Source organism: Manduca sexta, chromosome 12, assembly GCF_014839805.1.
Source record: "Manduca sexta isolate Smith_Timp_Sample1 chromosome 12, JHU_Msex_v1.0, whole genome shotgun sequence".
Classification (NCBI taxonomy): Eukaryota; Metazoa; Arthropoda; class Insecta; order Lepidoptera; family Sphingidae; genus Manduca; species Manduca sexta.
In genome coordinates this window covers 10,042,883-10,060,116 of record NC_051126.1, presented here as the reverse complement: position 1 = coordinate 10,060,116, position 17,234 = coordinate 10,042,883, and the positions used below count along the sequence as shown (strand labels likewise).

The following is a 17,234-nucleotide window of genomic DNA, read 5'->3' as shown; positions in this document are numbered from 1 at the left end:
TTTTAATTTATACTCATTCCTTTATATCTTTTATTGCTTCGCCCATCGCGACTCCTAATGCGCCCGAGGTGCTCCTCACACTAATTAAATTCATGCAACACTAAGCTTTGGGAGCTCACCCCGCCCCACGGGCGCGCCGCCGCCGCTCCGCCGCCGCTCCTCCGCCGCTCCGCCGCCGCGCCGCCGTCGCCAATGGGCGTCGCGCTCGGGCGCGGGCCCGCTCGCCCCGCCGCGCCGCGCCGGTGGGCGGGCTGCGGCGGTACACTCAGTGCGAGATTTCTGATAGAGCTGTCATGTCGCGTCCGAGCGCTCGTTACGCTCTGTCTTGACATATTTTATTATTATTTATGTCAATTACGTTATTACTTTTTTGTTTAATGGAATAAGGAATCGGTTGTGAAATTGATTGCCTTTCGCTTATGATTCATCACTGTCAAAAATATAATCCGAAACGTGTTAATTCTGTATGATTGATAGTTGGGCCGTCATTAGAGCGGTTGGACAGAGAACGGACATAATCTAGTTTTACGCAACTCTATTGTAACAGGCTAATAACTGTGGCTCGGTTCCTAGTCCGCCGCATTAGGCGTTGATTGCTCGTCCGCCAGTCTATCACCTGTCAAATTAGATGAAAAATGAACCAAACCTCAAATTATCTGCTCGCAATTACATTGCCTTTTAACACGCAGAATAGTAATCTTCTCTCATTGTTGCCGATCTACATTAAGACTCATTTACAGATATAGACACGCAAATAATAATAAGTCATTTATTGTAATTGCATTTTTTGGACAAAAGCTATTTATGCTTCTTCTTTTCGTAAAATTAGAAGAAGTAAAAACATGTAAAGGTTAAACATGCTTGTCGTAACATAACGTTTGCGAGTTCATAACACATTTGAGGCGAAATTCCACACTATAAGATCTTGCCGAACGTACGCTACATGTCTCTTTGTGGCGGCGCGGCGTGCGGTTAAAAAAGATTATGACAACCCCACCGACCCGTGCAGACGAACGGCAACCCTATAAATCCGATATCCAAGCGACAAACATTCGATAACGGACACTATTTGCTCGTAAATAGAGTCCATTTCCTCTCGCAGCTCGACGTCGTCCATAGTGCCGTTAATTCAATGTATGCCGTCCCTTAATTTATTACCCGTTATTCAATACAGATCTGTAACTTTGCGGCATAAGGTTTGAAAGCGTTTAACAGCACACCGCGATGTACTGTCGGAGGAATAAATCTATAATATGAAGGAGGCGGAGAATTAATTTGCGTCGGGGTGGGGGCCGGGGGTCGTCGCTCCGCCCAGCGGCCGGCGCGCCATCTCAGTGCCGGGCCCGAGTGCGCGCGACCACCACTCGCAGTAGCGCCGCGCGCCCGACGTATGTGCCGACCGTACGCGCACCAGTAAACATCGCACCACCGCCGCCGGACTCGCGACTACGCGGGACATGGACCAGTGTTTGTGACAAATACTATCACCGAAACAATAGCGTGTATCCATTACCGAACATGACATTTGAGAATGCTATGTGCTCGCACCAGGAGCGTCTTGAGCTCCGTCGGTGAGCGGTGTAGTGTTGTGCGCGCTGTCGACGAGCAAGATACCGAGCGCGGGCGGCGGCGGCGGCGTCGGCGGCGGCATGGTGCTGGAGGGCGGTCTGCCGGCGCCGCTGCAGCTGTACGCGGCGGCGGCGGCGCACCTGGCGCCGCGCCCGACCTGGCCCCCTTTTCTGCCTTTCTTCGGGGTGCCCCCGCCGTTCCTGGCGAGGCCGCGGCTGCCGCACCCGCTGCCCGCCAGGGCGCCGCACGGCCCGCCCAGCGAAGATTCCAATGAGGATGGTAGCAGTAGTAAAGGTACGCAACGGTTTTAATATTTAGTATTTACGTTAAAAAATCAAAATAAATAATGTCTTTATTTAAGTTGTGTGGATAAAAAATCTCGTATTATACCATTGATCTTACTATTACATTGGATGTAGTTATATATGCCGAGGATAATTTTTGAGATATCGGCAGTAAATTTTTCAAACATGTTTTCTTCCTCTGTTATTGTAAATAATGTAAATTTTAAATTGTTATTCGATTCCCGTAGTGATGTGTGAAGTTCATTAACGTTTTTAAAACTTTAATAAGTCCAACATTTGAACATACTCGTTAATTAATCGACAGCCGGAAAGGTTATCATTAACAAGAAATACAATTAACAAACGAAATGATCCCGAGCGTTATTCTAATGTAAAAAGCACCAGTATAGCGTGAGATTAGCCTATATTTATGATTATTGGCATTCATAGTTTTAATTATATACCATTAGTACGTTATACGTGTGTTGTAATCAAACGCAAGTGAATATCTAACTCTCGAGCTGACATCATAATTTATTTTATGTTAACTCATAAATAATTACTAAATATTTTTGTGTGCGCATATTCTAATCAGAATAATTCAACAAGTAACTTAAAAAAAATAATAGAATAAATTATTTTTATTATGAACTCAAAAGAGTTTTGTTTATTTACAATTAAGGAAGAATTAGGCACCGTTTCATTAAATTTAAAACTTTACAATCGTGTCATGCGTAAAATAATTACCGAATTAATGTCTATTATTACAGCTTTGCTAAATTAAAATATTTTTTATAACATCGATAATCATGTATAAATCAATAAATCTTAAAACTAGAGATGAAGTATGTTAAATAATAAATGATTTATATTATAAGATCAAATATTTAAATAGTATCTAGGTATTTCAAAGGAGGTTTTTATTAGAAGAACATGAGTATAAAATCATCAAAGTATCAGGGCAAATAGGATTAATTTTTATTTGGTAATCAAAGTATAACTCATTAAAAATAGGGAAAAAAAATTGTTTTGTATAATTTAAAATTAAAAAACTACATAAATAACTCTATATATAAGTGCAATTGTAAACTATTCAATTCGAACAAATGATTCCAAACCTTTGTAATTTTTTTACACATAAAGAATCTCGTGTTTATTTCATTTCTAATATTTAACACTGTTTTAGTACAAATGGTTAATATTCATCATTTTTACTATTAAACAAACATTATTTTGAGAATTAATATCTGGGTAATAAATAAATGACCCAAGTACAAATGAGAAATAAATCTAAAAAGGCACTACATGCATAAAAGTTAATCAAATAAATAATTATTTAACAAAACAACAAGTTATTAAATATTTTACAACAATAAAAAAAACTTTTTTTATTGAACTGTTATTTTGTGCGAACAATTGAAATATGGGTTCCGTCGGCATCCATATATCGTTTATACAGTTTTAAATTACTTTGCTACACTTTAATTTCACTCTAATTTATGTAATCAATTAAAGTTAGTCAATAAAAAATATTCCATAGTAAAATAATCTTAATTTGTGGAAATAATCGACTTAATTTAAAAGAAAATTTTCTTGGAATAATGAAATATAAATGAGAATTAGACAATTACAAACAATAATAAACTCCTGAATATAATCATCGCATACAATAATTATATGTAGTTTGTTTTTGAGCAGAAATAATTAACTTACGATTTAGATATTCGGTGGAGGTTCGGGCCGTGAAGGTTTCCATCAATAGGCTCGCTAAGTCTATTCTTTGCTGTGCCATTAGGCATGGAATATCTCGCGGCTTTAGAATAGTTTGCCGGCGTGCGTTTTCCCTTCTTCCTATCATCCTGAGTCCTTCTGCCGTAGCGTGAAGAAGCACTGGAGTAGGCCGGCATGGTTGTGTCAAATAAAATACGGCTTTTGAGGGCCTGTGTCTCTACTTCTTAGTAATCTCACACTAAACTATACTCCCAAATAAATGGTAATAAAATAAATATTATTTATATTTGTTGTTTATTATGATGATAAACTAATAAAATTAACTTGTAGATTTGAAATAGGGCTTAAATATCGCCCCGTTCAATGCTAATCTAAAATATTATGCACCCATTCATCGTTTTGTAACTTTGAAACGAGAATTCATCGTGTAATAAATACAAACAAATAAGGTAAAAAAGAAAGACAATAATTGGTAAAGTATGATAATCTTCTATTTTAGTCCGTATTTGATAGCAAAGAATATATCGACGGTTGAAAGGCTAATTGACTAAGGCGAATTTTTTTTTTCGATTTTTTAAACTAGTTTAAAAATCATAGAGAGAAGAGCTGATTTTAAATATGTATGACGCTTAGTGTCCCAATAAATTTTTTTTTAATTCAATTAGCCTTTCAACCATCGATCTTACAGTATTTTCTGATAAAAAATAAAATAACACATCAGTCTAATAAATCGGTAAATCAACCCGCTCTACAAAAAATGCACACTCACATACACTCAAGCCGTTTATCCCCGAAGGGGTAGGCAGAGGCGTAACTGGTGCACCCACTTTCTGCCGTGTGTATTCCATCCCATGATGTGATAGGCGGTGAATTTATTGTCATATTGGACGCAATATCCAGGCTGATAATGAGTAGAAAAACTGAGTCTGAAAATTGCCAAACATAATATAAGTGGCATTGCGGAAAGGAGATTCAAAACATAGATAATATATTATAGCTAAAAACGACCTTTTTATAAAATCATTAAAGAGTTCGTCAAAGCTACTATGGCTTTGGGATAAATGGATTATCAAGATCGCAGTCTGAGGTTTAATAACGGAGCACGAACAGGCCTCAGATTTCGTAAAGAATAGTACATTTAGTAAAGTCTAGTATCTCTCTAGTCTACCTCTAAATATCGATAAGAAAATGATACTTCCATAAATAGTAAATGATACTTCCATAAATAGCAGTGTTTGAGGTATACAATTGAAATGTATGTGATGCCGTGTAAGTCGTGGATACAATCTCTACATTGAGCAGGCGAGAAGTCTCTTGTTGGTATAATTCCGTGTCCAGTAGTGGAACAATTCATACATACGTGTATAATTTATGTTATTAAAGACTTTATTGACATTTTGTCTAATAATTAGGTTTATTTAGGACACGAAAGGGAAAGGTTGTTGATACTTCAGTTGATTCTAAAATATTAAGAGGTTTGTTTTGGTACTAAATCCAGTTACTTAAAGATTATATTGTTTTCTAGCGCAAAACATTCTTACAAACGCGCTCTCAATGTACTAATTTTCTACAATACTGCATTTTGCAAATCTACACTATTATGATAGTACAGTCAAAACCTATTTTTAATGTTGTCAAAGGTACAGAAAAATATTTAAACTCTTGACTGGTATTCCTTTGAGTTAACGAAGTTTTCATTCATCAGTACCTTCACGTAAGTACCTATAAATAATATTTAACACGCATAATAATTATTAAATAAATTTTATTATTCTGTACAAGGAAAGAAAGGTTATAAATTCCAACCCCGGAAATATAAATCGGGTTTATATAATGCGCAGAAAGTTATAGTTATACTCGGACAATTATCGAGTTGTCGCAATTAATTGTCTTCGAGATAGCAGTGACAGCCGCAATCGCGCGGCGGATTCGCGGTCACGACTTTAAAAAAGCGCGCGGCATTGCGCCACGGACTGCGTGTTCACTCGTAACCAGTCAAAATCGCTTATGAATTAATGGCATCTCACAACTAATCTTATAATACGCTAATCAACCGACGAGGTCAGTCGCTCGCTTTAAAAACCTCCTTTGTTATCCAATAATAAAACGGCCTGACCGGTCACAGCCGTTCGAAAGTATTCCTGACCTGAAGATTAAAAACACCCAAATAATGAAATAAATAATGACTATACATACATCGGCTCGCCACACTTATCCTCTAGGCGTAAATTATTGCCTTTGTTGTGTAATACGTATTATTTCCGAAATATTTTCGGTTCTCGTTTGAATAAATTTTGTATTAATAAAAAATAAACGTCGGCCAAGGTGCTAAGAGGCTAACGAGCGTAATCCAAATGTAAGTTATTAGTAGGGCGCGGGGACGCCTGCTGCGCGCTGTGCCGAGCCGCGCCGCGCGAGGCCGCGTGTAGAGCGCGTCCAACGCCCGCAGTCCATAGCCTGTACGTCGATAGCTTGATTTTATCGAATCTTTTGTCGGTGCGTCCGCTGAGGTGTTACTCACGAAATTAGGATGTTAAATGTTTTGTGCATGACGCACGCGGCACGGCCCGATCTCGCTTTGTGCTCTCTATCGGTTTTATACCTTTTTCATATATTCATAATAGAAATATCAATAGGTTTTTTTTTTACATTTGTAATAAATTACGATGATAATGTGTGAAGTTATTATTTATACAAACTAGTTTGGATGTTGTGTCGTTAGGAGCGTGCTGTCTAATTGGAACGATTCTGGTATAAGCGATGCACGATCGATGATACATGTGTGTATCGGCTTTACATTTTTTATATAATTATATTATTTTTTGTTGGAAAACAGTTTATAGTTCTTTCACATTATTGTATGATAAACATACAGCCACTTACGATAACATATTTGCCAGTTGTGTAAAAGTGGTTACCAAATCATTACTTAATAATAAATTTAATTAATATTGTTTTTTAAATATCATATAGATCATAAAAATTACAAAAGTAATTATTCGGTGCTTGTAAGTTATAATAAAGTTATTTTTTACGTCGCAAAGCACCGTGTCGTTGTCTTTCTAATTGTAAACCGAAGAGTAACAAATTATTTAGAGTGGACATTGGGAAGATTGTCATATAAAAATTTTGCGCTCATGCTATAGTCATTCAATCTATCGCGAAATAGCAAAACACCAATGTAAAATACTTCAAATTAATCCATATCCTGATTTGCATGTTTTTAATGCGCATAATATTTTCTGTAAATATGATATTTTTGTATTAAACACATCTTGTTACACGAAAATTTCCAATAAGACAAAAAAAGAAAGTTATTACCGATTGGTAATAACTTTTGGAGTACAAATATGGTCTCGGTGCCCGGTCTATAACTTGACTGTTTAAAGTCTATCGTAAATAAACAACGACGGCTGCTAAGTCATGTCTATCAAAATAGTAACTTAGTATTTTAACAATACAGCCTATAATTCAATTATTTAATTTATTAGAATACAAATTAATTTAAAATTTAATTTATTATTTTTAATTTATGATTTAATTAATTTATCTGACACGAATTTTAGACATTGATATAAAACTATTTATCGGATTTTTAAATGTAGATATTGTAACATTAACTTTTCGGAGGACCACCTCAGTCCGTCCCATGGCCAAGAAGGCTGCTAAATCTTCGAAACGTCGAAATAAAATTGAAATATACAAAACCACGGTAAAAAAAAAAAATTTTATTTCAACATAGACTATGATTAAAATTATGTTTTATCTAATTGTCGGTATATTAGTTGCATATCTGTCATTATAAGTGTTGGTATAAACTATAGTGTAATAATGAATGACTTTAATAAATAACGTAAACGCAATATTTATAACATATCTTTCCAAGGTGAACATATGTTAATAACAATAGATCAAGACCTTTATTATTTTCTATGTCTAGCGTTGTTATCACTTTTTATTTTGAATGCATAAAGCCGTGCGACGGCGAACATTCTTTGTACAAAAAACTAAATAATAGCAAACTGTATCCATCAAATAAAAAGAATAATGAAACAATAATTCTACATTTAAAATTTTTTTTATTATTTATGCCAATATATAAAGCAGTAGAGTTTGTTTGTTTGAACGCAATAATCTCAGGAAATATGATACCGTTTTTTTTTTATCTAATAAGAAGCTACATTACTTCTGAGTGCTATAGTCTTCTTTTTATCCCGGGATTTTTTTTATCCCGGAAAAACTTTTTACCGTGGGTAGAGCCACAGGCAAAATCAATACTTTCTATTTTACCTAATTAATTATATAAAAAGCCGAAAAAACTCGCAAATTCAAGCATTAAGTAAAATAGAATAAAACATTATATTAATAATAAAAATAAACCTACATTCTATTGGCAACAAATCAAACGTATAATTAAATCATTACTGATTGATACATGTGTTTACACGCTGAAAGTAATTAAACTCATTATCATACGTAATATAACGCTGACAAGACTATTGTTCAAATGCTAAAGGAAAGCAAACTTGTACGCATTTTTTAAAATTAGAACATAGATATTGTATATATTATCTATGGAGGGAACTGAAGATAATTTGGTGTGAATTTTACTTAATAAATAATAATTAACGTGATTAATTAAAAATTTGGTTCAATTTAGAAAATGTTATTATGTAATAAACATATTAATATATCGCTGTAGCATATAATTTTTTTTTTGTTAATTCTACAAAACAAAAACACAAACCTACATAAGAGCTCATCTCCCGAACATAGACGAAACAACGAATATGATCTCTATAGTCTTGTATTTGGCTATTTCCGAGATAATTTGACAAGAATGTGGAACGGCCTTAAATCAGGAGTGAGACATTGGACAAATTCAAAATAAGTACAAATTTTATTACACAGTATCTTTGAACCGGATACCATGATTGTAGTAAGCGACTATTGTATTTTGATATCCGCCACAAACAACGGTTTATATTTACTTCCTAAGTGTAACGCCGGAGAAATAAGACCAAGAAACTCTTGGAATTAGACCTTTGTCTTATTCGGAATACGTTCTAATATTGAGTTGGCAGCATACAATTTGACTTGCTTTTCCTATGGTAAGTATGTACTAATTCTGAATACCTATTCCATTTAAATCAAAGTCTTAATTATGGTTGATTTATAAAATAATATCTCACTCACGGCTGATGTTTTAATAATTTTCTTGCAAATGAAACAATGCCTATAATTATGTACTAAAAATAAATGTTTTCACAACTTAAGAGAAGTCTTCATGAATTTGATCACGCCTGCGTCTCCTAAATCCATTATTGTAAATAATCTTTACATTATTATTAACTTTATTTATAATAGAACTGAATCAAATTATTTAATAGCAAAATAAATTATTGTATTAAGACGGCAATTTAAAAAGTTATAATATGAAATAGAAAATCAGAAACGGCCAGCATTAAAAAATAATACTGGCTGAATAAATACCAAATGACAAATGAATTAAAATTTAAAATTCGAAAACTGTTTAAACCTCTTTTATGGAAGCAAAAAGTGCTGATATCAAAATCCCGTCGGCTAATACAAACAGTGAACCGTAACATTCTCAACGATTATTTTCATCGATTGGGAAAGTCAGTGAAAAAATCCAAGGCTATTATCGGACGTCGACTGAACAGAAACAATTGCAGTTTTTACGAACTAAGTATCGGAACAAGGTTAATCAATTGGATATTTCATTAGCTATTGTAGATTATGAAAAGCGGAAAACCGTCTCTATTAGAGCATAAGGCGTTATTAAATCATTATAAATTGCCATTTAGCTTTTTTATTATTTGCTATTGTTATTAAATCTATCTATCTTTGAATTTATTTGTATTGTGACGCAAAAGTGTAAAAAGAAATGTATTATTTGAGTATGTACAATATGAATTGTGATCTTTTAATTTAATGCAATTTTTTTTGATGTCATTAACTTTTGGGGCACCCAAAATTAAGAAAGATCCAAACATAACTGTACCTCATTTATTTAGATCTAAATATCATTAACTGGTTTCAAAATAACATAGTTACATACTATACGTTTGTTAATCGACTGATACATAATAAAAGAACAACACTATCTACGTACCTACTTAATTAAAAAATTAAAGCAAATCATTCTCGCTCAACCGAAATTGTTATAGAATAAAGTTTATATTTTATGTGCCTTTTTTCATATTTCAAAATGCATCACGTCAAATTGGCTACACTATCACTGTTGTTTATTTAAATTTAATCACAAAAGCCAAGTAACTGATCCATTTTACAAATAATATATATGATGTCAACGAAATATTGCGTCACAATTAGTAACATTAATTTAAGGCATTTTTAGCACTGGTTAATCTAATGGAAGATTCTAGAATTCTTATTTCGTTGGTTTACTGCAAGAACTGATAGTTGCCAATAAACATTAAGTTCAGCTTATAACGCCCTAAAAAAATTATAAAATTTAACATACTTACTTGATTTTAAGAATAAAAATATTCAAGAATATAATAAGTAGTATTTCACTTTTTTTAACATAATTATATCTATGATGATATAGGGAAAACAATATAACAAACTAAAAGTGGCTTAATTCGTGCTTTTATATTTGTCAGTTCATTTTCAGAGTTCTTGCAATAAACCCACGATGTATAGGTAAATCAGGCCATAGTTCTTAAAGCACTAAGTAACTAAAAAATCTTTATCTCAATATCTGAAAGAGATCTCAGACATCCCCCAACTTAGCGCGCACTAGACGGAAAACAAACAAGCCTCAATAACAAAGTTGAATGGGCTAATAAACAGAAATCACAACTAGTGAAAAGTACATCAATAAAGGGCTGGCCCATTGTGGCGGCAAGGGTGGCGCACTGTAATGGGCCAACGAATAAATTATACCACTAGCCCCTTGAGTTTTACACTCCAATAGACCGGCTTTATTTGTAATTTTTTAATTCAGTCACATTAAAGGAATTATAAGTTGTATTTCTTTATGCAAAATATTTTAATTATTTAAGGTATAATGGTAAGTTGATAACACAGGGCTTTGCAGGCGTAACTAGTTCTTAGTATTTTTTAAAAAGTAGCTTTAAATTAAAATGATATGGGTTCGATATATATTACGGTTTAATTCTTTAGTAAATTAGAAAATATTGATTTCAGTGCCAAATATAGATCATGTCTCGTCTCAAATTAAATTTAGACAATATTATTATTTATTAATATAATAATTAAATTAAGAAAAACACAAAGCCAACTGTGCTTTCATATTATAGAAAAAATTTGTAAAAAAATAACTTTGTAGACCATAATCCTTCATAAGTCATACAAAAATTAGTTATAACGTATAACCATAAACCGCTTGCAAATTATTTCGACCGCTTTCGAGACTTTTAATATCGTAACAATGTTGCGGTTAATTGAAGACTGGTTTTTGTTATCATAGAGAATTTAATGCTCCTTCATAATTTTCTTCATTGATGTTTGGCCCTCAGGCTTTAATTTGACCGTTGCAGAGCGCACGGAGGTTAGGTCAAAAATAAATGGAAATAAATTCAATGCGCACAGGAAAAAAAAGATTTATTTATCAGTCCAAATTTAAAAAAAGAATCTTTATATTCTAAATTTAAATTGTCTAACATATTTAAAATTTTAGGTCGACTCAGCGTTTCAACTTCTGTTGATACTTATAATTTACTTGAAATTAGGAAAATATTGATAAAGGATCAAAACATTGTTTAGATCTCCTGAAATATATATTTACTAATAATATTTATATTGGATTATTAAATTGATAAGTGTATTTATTCCGTTATTCATAATATTACAATCATCACAATTGCAAGTAGCTCATTAACTACATTTAAAATGTTTGTAGTTAACATAATTTACCGATAATCAATAAAATAGCATTACTTACTGCGCAAGAAATGTCATTACGTATAACGAGTGACAAATGGTCGAAAAACGCGTATAACGAGGCGTATTAGGGCAGTCGGCAAGGTGTGCGAATGTGCGGGGTTCGAGGCAATTTCAAGGGCCATTTCCTTACACCACGGCCCTCCCGCTTATATTGTAAACAAGACCGTCTATTTATGAGAGCTTGTTATAAGTATAAATAAATTGTAAAGAAAAAGATAACGTTTTAAAACTTGTACTCCGTTCTTGGTAAAAAAAGGTACGCCATGTGCTTTAACTAAAAACTGCTTTTTTGAATTCCTTAATTAATATATTTCAAATATCGGCAAAGTGATACCAAGAATATACAATCGAAGTCATGAACGTTAGTTAGTATAAAACTAAATGACCGAAGCGCCATATAAGAGCTTGATATACAGCTGTTATTTTAATGGACAAATGAACGATTCATGTACGCATTAGTCGTTTTCATGACGGTATTTATTTTTTTATAATACGCTCTTAAAGATTATTAACAAGGTAATGGTCACACTTGAGACGCAGCTTATGACGCCAACGCCTGCAATTTTCTTAATATTAATCGTAGTAATATTATGTACAACCACACAACTATATTTAGTGTGTTAACTGCTTTATATCGCATCGGTGTAATGAACGCGTGCGTCATACAAGAACGGTAAGTTCCTAGATTCGGTATAAGAATTTTTTTTTGGTTTAGCCAAGAATTTATGACTTATTTTCAGGTATTTATTTACGAATCTGAAATGTTACAACTATACATAATACGCCAGTAATTGCTCTCCGTTAATTTCCACGTCTCGAATAATATTTGTGCTCATGATAATAGGGTAACTAAAATGTGAAAATGGCGAACAAAACAAAAAACCAGCGCAAAATGCTGAAGCGCTTTGAAATTCATACGCTAACAGGCGACGGCTGTTAAAATTTGATTGCTCCTAAATATAACCGCTCGACATAGCATCTTGCGGCGCGCGCGCAACGCGTGTCAAATCGGTCGTCGCGTGCCCCAAAACACGCATTTGTCAAATTCGCCACGCTTTTTTAATGTTTACTTTTTCATAGCGCACCATTTTAGCTCACACCCTTTCCAGAAATTGGTCACGGGAGACTAGTGTGATACGCCAATATGTCGTGAAGTTTAGCGGTTTATTGCGCGATATCAGAATAAGCCCCGTGGGTATCGACATTCAGGTACTTGGTTCGGTGTTTCATTTTGATGGCCATTGAGGGATTCAATGATTTAAGAGACGTTACGGTCTATTACGGATGCGTGTTTAGGTTATCATTAATTAAACATTTTACATTCAAAACAGCCTGTATATTTAATTATGGTATCTAGCAGAATGTGATTGGAGACTTGTTTATCTATATTGAGGCTATAAAATTTGCAGATATCTACATTTATTACTTTGTTTTTAATATATCAATGGCGAAGTTATATTAATCAAAGATGGTTTAAATTAAAATTTCAACCGTCGAATAACCGTCTGTCCCACTACCGATTTGTGAGCGACAGGCTATCCTTTTTTTTCATAAAACCTTAACCAGAAATGGTATTTGAGAAATATGTACAATGTATGGGAATAATCGACTTTTTAATTTGGTAGTAATTTTAACTAGCAAGTTTATCACAGTGGCAAGAGGTGTAAAAATGCTGCGAAATCAGAATGCTTCCTAATCTTAAGAGGGTACCCATACCACATACCTTGAAAAATGGAATAGAATTTTAGCTTGTCGCTAGTCGTCGAGGGTAGAATAAATGGCTTTAATAATTATCTGCAAATTTAATATTGCCGTAAACACAGCTGATTAAATTTAACGACGAAAGACTCTTGTAAAACATAGATAGCTTACATTATATATCTATAAAGTGATAAAAATTCTTCTTCAACTGGAAAATGTAGTCTACATAATAACCACTAAAATTGAAATAATCTAGACTAGACCACAAAACATATTTTTCCACCCATTGCGCTGTTAATTTTTCACTCCAATATTTTAGCACAAACCTTCTAACAAAATTCTATTACTTAAAAAATAAATACGTCAGTGAATTAATGAAAAAAATCCAATCAAAAAAGACTACCAAAAACAAATCCGCATAGGATGTTAAATTAAAAACGGAACGAATTGATTCAATCTTATTAAATATTAAATAAGTTTTTGCGTGGGACTAAAATAAAAAAATGTCACCCATGTTTTTTGTAAATGGAATTATAAAAAAGGCGCCAAACAAATTACTGGCAGATATGTAGCGTGAATCTGTAGTTTTTTATTCATGCATACATCATAAACATTTTGCAGGGTGTTTCCATTTGATTTTTATTAATTTGTTTTACGGGTATTACAGTACCTAAAAAATAATACTTTTCTTTTGAAGTGTGTAATAGTATATATTTTAAAACATTCTAAGAATGTTATTTGTTACCACGCCTAAAATTTTAATAAGCTACAACAAAGGAGAGAGTCAGGAATATCCGCAGTAGTAATATGGAGGCTGGTTGATACATTCTTTAAAACAAGATACCATAGTCTTGGCAACTTGCTTGTTACCTATCAAGTTTACTGTATTCCCTATTCCGTAACGAGGTAATAATTTTTTTTATGACAATATCTAATTACTTTATTTGACACAAACACCAAAAGAAATATTCCATGCCTTTATCATAATCTTGAGTTATGCATAGCGTATGAAGTATGAACACATACACAGCGGTCCTGGTACGCAATATTTTTATCTGTTACACTTTTAAAAACATCACACTTGACCTTTTACAATGCACTGCCCTTTAAAAAGCAGGATGTATAGCTCAAATAGATACGAGTGGAAAATTAAGCCCGTTTATTACCATAATACAAGGAGATAATCCTATAGAAACTAACCCGTAACATATTGCTAATTCTGAGAAAGCAAACAGGGGTCTGAGAGACCCGGCACCATAACTAACCCTATTAAAAAGTGGCTCCAACCCTCCGTTGTATTAATGTAGCATAAAATTAACCCGCGCGTCACGCCTGATGCGCGCAATGTTTTAACTACGACATTTCTGGTCGTGGGGTACAAAGGGCCGTTAGGATTTTTGGTCACTTCAAATTTAAAAATGAACTGTTTGTATTATAAATTGTAAACCAGATAACAAACTACAAACTCTGGATACCTCCTTTGCGAATGTAATTCTATTTATGACATAAAATCGATAAAATCATTTGTGATCAATAAATTCAAACTATGTGATTATAATTGGAGTCGTAAAACGATTTTGAACAGGTAGCCGCTTGTAAAAAAATGATGTTTTGATTTATTAATTGTGAGATAACTCGATGCCCTAGTTGAACATTTGATTCAATATTTATGAACGACTTTATAGTTTCGTGGGAAAATATTGGACCAACATAAAAGTGCATACAGTCATCATTTCGAAAATAATAAAGCTTTATTAAAGTAGGAAAAAAAACGTTGCTTGACGTGGCAAGAATAGTATAGGATATAGTATTGTATCAACACATTATTAAGTTTAGTATTACTCTTAGAAATAGATAAAATCTTTTTTTGCACAAGAAAAAAAACAGCACACATACATACACGAATAAAACGAAAAATTGCAATATATTCCTTTCATAATATCCAAATAAGATGTGGGCGAAATTTGAAGCGCGTAGGTCTCCGGAAAGGCAGATATGATAATAACACCAATAAATCACGCGCAAGTTACTGCCGCAGATAATACGGCCCTTGTGTGTGCCGACTGTCTCGGTCTGTTATACCCGCGCCTATTGAGGGGTTAACGTCATTGATAAACTCAATTTTGATGTTTACATTTTTATGGCAATGGCATTGTTGAATGATGCAATTTTGTTTAAGGCCAATATATTCGCTGAATATGTTTGTATTAAACACATGAGTGAATGAGTTACGATCAAAATATCACATGCGATTAAAAATACGTAGAGTTAAAAAATGTCTTAATTTTTTAATTAAATTCAAAATATTTTGCAATACTACGTTCCTATTGTATTAGTAATAAATAACATGTAACTATGTAGGCAGCCTTCACACATCGGGAGCCGACAGCGACTGATCTATCGGCCCCGCGGGACCGAACGCATTGTTTTATAATAACGACAATAGATTATCCAATCTGCGAGCGCGTAGCGATCCCGAGCAAATTAATTAGATGTTATGTTAGGTTCACCTTGTTTTATATTGATATATTGTTAGTATTAACGTTGTTGGTGAAGAGCATTCTTGATGTAACATCTGTATATAAGTTTAATATTTTAAAGCAATGATATCTTCGGTATTTTATTTCTTACCGAGTTTTTAATGTTTTTTTTTATATTCTCATTTAATGGTAGTTTTATCATGAACTTGATTGATTCACTGTATGGGTTGTCGATAAATTGTTAGGATCAGTTGTTGGTGAAGAAAATTTTTGATGTAACTTCTGCGTGTAAATTTAATATTATTTCAAAGCATTTATATTTGTAATAAAAGTATAATAACCTCATAACGGCATTCCTAGATATCGAATAAGATATTTATCTCAATAAAAATAAGAACCACTACGATTCCCTATACTTTTCCAAAATCGTAGGAACATATTTTTACGCTTCTTGAATCACACTTCTTGATCTACACCTAAATCCAAGATATACAATAAACAGTACTTTTCCATTAATTTACTCAAGTCCTACGTAATTTTTACAATCATATCACTTCTAGAGCTATGATCTTACGTAGATCATTAAACAGCCCCTCCAACAAACAGGATAGCACTGAGTTATAGGTCCCGAAGGACGCCCGACGGGTAATGTACGACCCGCCACAACTGTTCCACTTTTCCATACAAAAAATATTAACTCCGATGATAAGACCCGAGATGAGAACAAGGAAATATGCTAGAAAAACTGTGCTCACATATAAATCGTGAATATTGGAGGATAAAAATGTTATTTATTTAGTATTTGTAGGTGAAGGTTAATAGCAATTAGAAAATATAATGAAATCAGTTCTATTAAATATTATACTGGTGGTAGGGCTCTCATTTGTAAGATTCTACCTGGATAGGTATCATCAAAATGTTTATTTCTGTCGCCAAGCGACAGTGTGTAGTTACTGTTGTGTTCCGGTTTAAAGGATATTGTAGCCAGTGTTACTACTGGACGTAATAGGGCTTAACATCTCATGTCTCAGGATGGTGAATACAGTAGTAATAGCAGTGGAATACTTTGCGACTCAAGGTGATGGATGATATTTCTACTGTTTATGGGCGGTCGTATCGCTTACCATCAGGCGAACGCACAATGGCCCGACTTTTTACGGGCTAAGTGCGGAAAAAGGAGCCCATAACCATACCATCAGGCGAACGGCAAGGTAGTCTCGTCATTCAAAGCAATAAAAACATAAGCTCATGTTCACGGTTGTATTTTATTGAAGTTGGCAGATATTATAAAGCATACAATGAGGTAATCCAAACACTACTGTTAAGTTCTTCAAAATAAAGATATAATCTGATTGTCATTATAGCTCCTTATTGGATGTTATCAGTCACTCACTCAGTTACCACTTACCCTGTATATACAAACTTACAAGCTTTAACCGCGTGAAATATTAGTATACATATATTTAAAAATAACCATCTTAAATATTGTATAAAATTTCCTGACGATTAATAA

At 33.6% G+C, this 17,234-nt stretch overlaps 1 protein-coding gene across 2 annotated transcripts in view; it reads left to right on the top strand.

The window, feature by feature from the left end:
* The first annotated feature begins 1,322 nt into the window (after nt 1-1,322).
* The window catches only part of LOC115443660 (homeobox protein unc-4), a 41,150-nt gene continuing 25,238 nt past the window's right edge, over nt 1,323-17,234 (top strand). Inside the window, exon 1 of one of the 2 annotated variants that reach the window (XM_030169146.2) lies at nt 1,323-1,863. In XM_030169146.2, coding sequence (XP_030025006.1) covers nt 1,650-1,863 — 214 coding nt within the window. In that variant the 5' untranslated portion in view covers nt 1,323-1,649. The remainder of the gene's footprint in view (nt 1,864-17,234) is intronic. The other variant, XM_030169145.2, reaches the window with a different exon arrangement.